General features: G+C 51.3%; 1 protein-coding gene across 1 annotated transcript; it reads left to right on the top strand.

Annotated features, from left to right (window-relative positions):
• Positions 1-419: 419 nt before the first annotated feature.
• Nefl (neurofilament light chain) lies at positions 420-4479 on the top strand. Its single transcript, XM_055609924.1, has 4 exons — positions 420-1915; positions 2728-2852; positions 3245-3564; positions 3893-4479. The coding sequence occupies exons 1-4, from the start codon at positions 869-871 to the stop codon at positions 4030-4032; spliced, it is 1632 nt and encodes a 543-aa protein (XP_055465899.1). The 5' UTR covers positions 420-868; the 3' UTR covers positions 4033-4479.
• Positions 4480-5098: the final 619 nt, after the last annotated feature.

Consider the following 5098-nt stretch of genomic DNA (forward strand, 5'->3'; position numbering starts at 1 on the left):
CAAGGACTGCTATGGAAGAAGGTACCAAATGAGCTGCGGCAAAGGTTCTAAAATTCTAAAGCGAACACTCACTACCCTGTGGTTCCTACGGTGTGCAGTGGGCACCGTCTCTTATGCATTGAGAAACAGAGAAATAAGGAAAAAAAAAATAAAAATAAAAGAAGGCAGCAGAAAGGGGGGGAGGAGGAGGATTTTTAAAAATGTCAGGAAATAGCTACAAAGACGTGCAAAACTTTTCCTGCAGGCACGGACGCAACCTTGTATAAACGCCCCGGTTTCACAACCATGTCACTTAAACCCGAAGCAGGATGCTTGAGAGGGTCCCGAAGGGAGAAAGGACCAGCTTGGGGGGTTGGGTGGGGTGAGGTGAAGGTGTCTCTGTGACACTGGATGTTAAAAACTGATGTGTCAGTAGGGCGCGAGAACCTTTTATTTGGAACATTTAAGGATCCGAGCGACGTGGGCTTTAGGAAGGGGCGGAAGGGGCTGGGGGAGTAGGAAAGGAAAAGGAATGTGCCGGGAGGTCGTGGGGAGGGGTCTCAGAGAAAGTGGGGGTTCCTCGGAGGAGGGCGGCCGGGTCGGAGCCGCAGCTCGCCAGCCTCCTGTAGCAGCTCGCCCCCGCCTTCGCTTTTGCGCAGAGCCCTCCCCTTGGCTGCAGCGGCGCTCTGCCCCCACTGGCCTGCGCGCCAGCGCGATCCATCGCAGTCTGCGTCAGAGCCCCGGCGTATAAATAGGGGTGGCAGGACGGCGCCGAGCCGCACACAGCCATCCATCCTCCCTCCCTCCTCCCTCCCTCCGCTTCCCGGTTCTTCTCTCTAGGTCCTTCATCTCCGCCCCGGGGCCCGGAGGGGCGCACCCGGCCGCCACCATGAGTTCGTTCAGCTACGAGCCGTACTTTTCCACCTCCTACAAGCGGCGCTACGTGGAGACGCCCCGGGTGCACATCTCCAGCGTCCGCAGCGGCTACAGCACGGCGCGCTCCGCGTACTCCAGCTACTCGGCTCCCGTCTCCTCCTCGCTGTCCGTGCGCCGCAGCTACTCGTCCAGCTCCGGCTCCCTGATGCCCAGCCTGGAGAACCTCGACCTGAGCCAGGTAGCCGCCATCAGCAACGACCTCAAGTCCATCCGCACCCAGGAGAAGGCCCAGCTGCAGGACCTCAACGACCGCTTCGCCAGCTTCATCGAGCGCGTGCACGAGCTGGAGCAGCAGAACAAGGTCCTGGAGGCCGAGCTGCTGGTGCTGCGCCAGAAGCACTCGGAGCCTTCCCGCTTCCGCGCCCTGTACGAGCAGGAGATCCGCGACCTGCGGCTGGCGGCCGAAGACGCCACCAACGAGAAGCAGGCCCTGCAGGGCGAGCGCGAGGGCCTGGAGGAGACCCTGCGCAACCTGCAGGCCCGCTACGAGGAGGAGGTGCTGAGCCGCGAGGACGCCGAGGGCCGCCTGATGGAGGCGCGCAAAGGCGCCGACGAGGCCGCGCTCGCCCGCGCCGAGCTGGAGAAGCGCATCGACAGCCTGATGGACGAGATCGCCTTCCTGAAAAAGGTGCACGAGGAGGAAATCGCCGAGCTCCAGGCTCAGATCCAGTACGCCCAGATCTCGGTGGAGATGGACGTGTCCTCCAAGCCCGACCTCTCTGCCGCCCTCAAGGACATCCGCGCTCAGTACGAGAAGCTGGCCGCCAAAAACATGCAGAACGCCGAGGAGTGGTTCAAGAGCCGCTTCACCGTGCTCACCGAGAGCGCCGCCAAGAACACCGACGCTGTGCGCGCCGCCAAGGACGAGGTGTCCGAGAGCCGCCGCCTGCTCAAGGCTAAGACGCTGGAGATCGAGGCTTGCCGGGGGATGAACGAAGCTCTGGAGAAGCAGCTGCAGGAGCTGGAGGACAAGCAGAACGCGGACATCAGTGCTATGCAGGTAGGGCACGGTGTCAGCCCAGTGGGGCCGGGGGTGGGGTGCGGGGTGGGGGGGGAAGGGTGCACAGTCGGGGTGGAGGGCGTAGCCAGGAAGTGAACGCTAGGGGGTCCTCGAGCGCCGAGCTGCTGGCAGAGGGCTTGGCTTCTGGGAGGGTGTGGAGAGCATGGGGCACTTGGAGGGGGCGGGGCGCGACTGCCCGCTGGAGAATCGCTTGCTGTGGTCGGAGCTGGGTTCTTGGGGGTGGCTTGGGAGGAAGGGGCGGAGTCGGGCGTTGCCACCAAGCTGAGGCTTTCTCTCTACCCACACCCTGAACTCCAAGTTACCCTCAGCACCTCCTGGATCTCCTGGTTAAGAAACAGGGCTGCTAGCTTTCGCCAGTTCCGAACCGCCCAGCCCTGGGATAGTTTTGTTTTTAATAGGGACACAAGAGTACATTCACAATATTTTAGGTCAATTCATCACCGCAATCCATTTTTTTCTTGTTGTTGTTTTAAAGTTCTTCATCTTTGGGGGAGAAAAAAAAATAGAGAGTTGTGGAAAGCATTTTAGACAAAGAAACAAGTGTGTGTGTGTGTGTGTGTGTGTGTGTGTGTGTATACCCCTTCCCAAATGTGACCTGGCTAAAAGAAGTGTGTCAGTGACAGACTGGACATTTTAGGCCCAAACCCCACGCATTTGTTTTAAGGGGAATTTATTGAAGGTGTGCTCTTTTGGAGTTAACCCTGGCCAGGCCCTTAGCACGAATACTACAGTAACACAAACACAGTAGAGAGTTGTGCTTTTAATTTTTCAAAAAATAATTCTTCCAACAGGATACAATCAACAAACTAGAGAATGAACTGAGAAGCACAAAGAGTGAGATGGCCAGGTACCTGAAGGAGTACCAGGACCTGCTCAATGTGAAGATGGCCTTGGACATTGAGATTGCAGCTTACAGGTAAAATCAGAATGGTGTCGGCGGTGGGCGTGGCACCTCAGGGGAGACCAGATTATCCACAGCCACTGAAGTTTTATGTTGAATCACAAGCCTTGTAGAATAGTCCTACTTCTTGGTGTTCCTCCAAGAAGGCACGGATGTGTAAGGAGTTAACCCTGAAGTAATGGAAGCCCCCTTCTTAGCATTAACATTTTAAATCTAATAAGGGAATGTAGAAGATGCTTTTTGGGTGGGGCCGCTAGTGAACGCCCTATTAAATCTTAATTATGCCCGTCTCCGTTTTTCCTTGTGTTTGCTTTTGAGTTTTGGCAGTTGGGGAAATTGATGGATGGTGGGCTCTTGAACACACATCCGGAGCTGGTCTAACTGTATCCTTATTCCCTCCCCACCAGGAAACTCTTGGAAGGCGAAGAGACCAGGCTCAGTTTCACCAGCGTGGGCAGCATAACCAGCGGCTACTCTCAGAGCTCACAGGTCTTTGGCCGCTCTGCTTACAGTGGCTTGCAGAGCAGCTCCTACTTGATGTCTGCTCGCTCATTCCCTGCCTATTATACCAGCCACGTCCAGGAAGAGCAGACAGAGGTGGAGGAGACCATCGAGGCCACCAAAGCTGAGGAGGCCAAGGATGAGCCCCCCTCTGAAGGAGAAGCAGAAGAGGAGGAGAAGGAGAAAGAGGAGGGGGAGGAAGAGGAAGGTGCTGAGGAGGAAGAAGGTATGCAAAACACAAAAAGCCTCCAGAGTCCCTTTTGCAAACTGGTTGTGGGTGTTTATTGCCTGAGCTATGCTGGCCTTGCTTACCTAGATAGATCAGGTCTTGGAGAGGAGATGAGCTCCCAGCACCTGGAAGTAACCTCCTTTTATTTAAATATGTGTTTCCTGCCAAACTGTTGGCCACAAGCACAGTCTGTAACATGTCCTTCAGGAGGCCCCACCCTCCTGAAGGACATTCTGATAACAATGTTTAATGAATTAACAAAGCCTCAGCAGAAATGTTCTGCCTAGACTTAACCTGGATTTTGTATTTTCTTCTTATGTTTAAGCTGCCAAGGATGAGTCCGAAGACACAAAAGAAGAAGAAGAAGGTGGTGAGGGAGAAGAGGAAGACACCAAAGAGTCTGAAGAGGAAGAGAAGAAGGATGAAATTGCTGGGGAGGAACAAGCAGCTAAGAAGAAAGATTGAGCCCCTGTTCCCAACTATTCCAGGAAAAAAAAAAGTCTCCCCAAATCAGGTCAACCTCATCACCAACCAACCAGTTGAGTTCCAGATCCTATACAAATTAAGAAGTCAATATATGTATAATTCTGAGATGACTTAGGTTGGACATTCAATGTTGTGCTATGAATTTGCTCCTTATGCAGAGTATCTGTTTGCTTGCAGAGTGGCTTTCTGGCTTGCTGCCAGCCTGTGCATGGTCCGTGCTTATGAGTTCAGGATCTATGGCAATGTGAATCACACAGATGTTTACAATAATAATTAAAAAAAAACACACACGCAACATGAATAAGTGAATTCACTCATGTTCATGTGAAACGTCATGGAAAAAATAGTCATTTGAAACTTCAGTGGTTAGAAATTACAGACCTCGAATTATGTGCAATAAATAGTAAATAAAGTTACACTGAATGACATATTTTGCTGTGTTTTTTTTTTCACTTAATTAAAATTCTTTAAAGAAGGCACCAACACAGACCAAATACAAGTAGCTTACTGACCTTCAATTTTTTATAAGGTAAAATTTTTAGTAAATGCAGTACATAATTAGACATTCTGAGGGATAGAGAAATAGGTCAAGACTAGAAACTATTCCCCCAAACTTTACTGTCAATAAATATGGATGAGAGCATTCATAAATAACAGTGTAATTCACCAAGTAAGACACACACTGTTAGCTGGAGAGATGGCTTTCTAAAAGGCGATTTTGAAATGGTGGACTGTTACACAGCAGCGTGACCTGGATAGACTATGAATCCCACACAGTTGCCATGATAGCTACATCTTAAATATATTCTTGAATATCAAGGGCATAAATTAAAACTTGAGCCCATGATATAGTTAAGAGGAATGATGTGGGGGAAAGTAAGATTATCGGAGGTTGTTTGTCACTGTAAGCATGTTGCCTGGAATCCTGAGCTCATGAATGGTGTGTTGTTTGCTTAATTCTACTGCCTCACGTAAATTGCCTTTAATGCTATACATTTTTAAATCCTTTAAAGACCACACAAGCGGGTAATAGGATTATATTACT

This window comes from Psammomys obesus, unplaced genomic scaffold (assembly GCF_907164565.1).
Source record: "Psammomys obesus unplaced genomic scaffold, mPsaObe1.curated_primary_1811, whole genome shotgun sequence".
Classification (NCBI taxonomy): domain Eukaryota; kingdom Metazoa; phylum Chordata; class Mammalia; order Rodentia; family Muridae; genus Psammomys; species Psammomys obesus.

Excerpts from the sequence above, each read along its gene's own strand:
- Nefl (XM_055609924.1), top strand. The coding sequence starts at position 869 with ATGAGTTCGTTCAGCTACGAGCCGTACTTTTCCACCTCCTACAAGCGG. Across the intron at positions 1,916-2,727 it reads CGGACATCAGTGCTATGCAG|GATACAATCAACAAACTAGA; the intron begins GTAGGGCACGGT and ends TTCTTCCAACAG. Across the intron at positions 2,853-3,244 it reads ATTGAGATTGCAGCTTACAG|GAAACTCTTGGAAGGCGAAG; the intron begins GTAAAATCAGAA and ends CCTCCCCACCAG.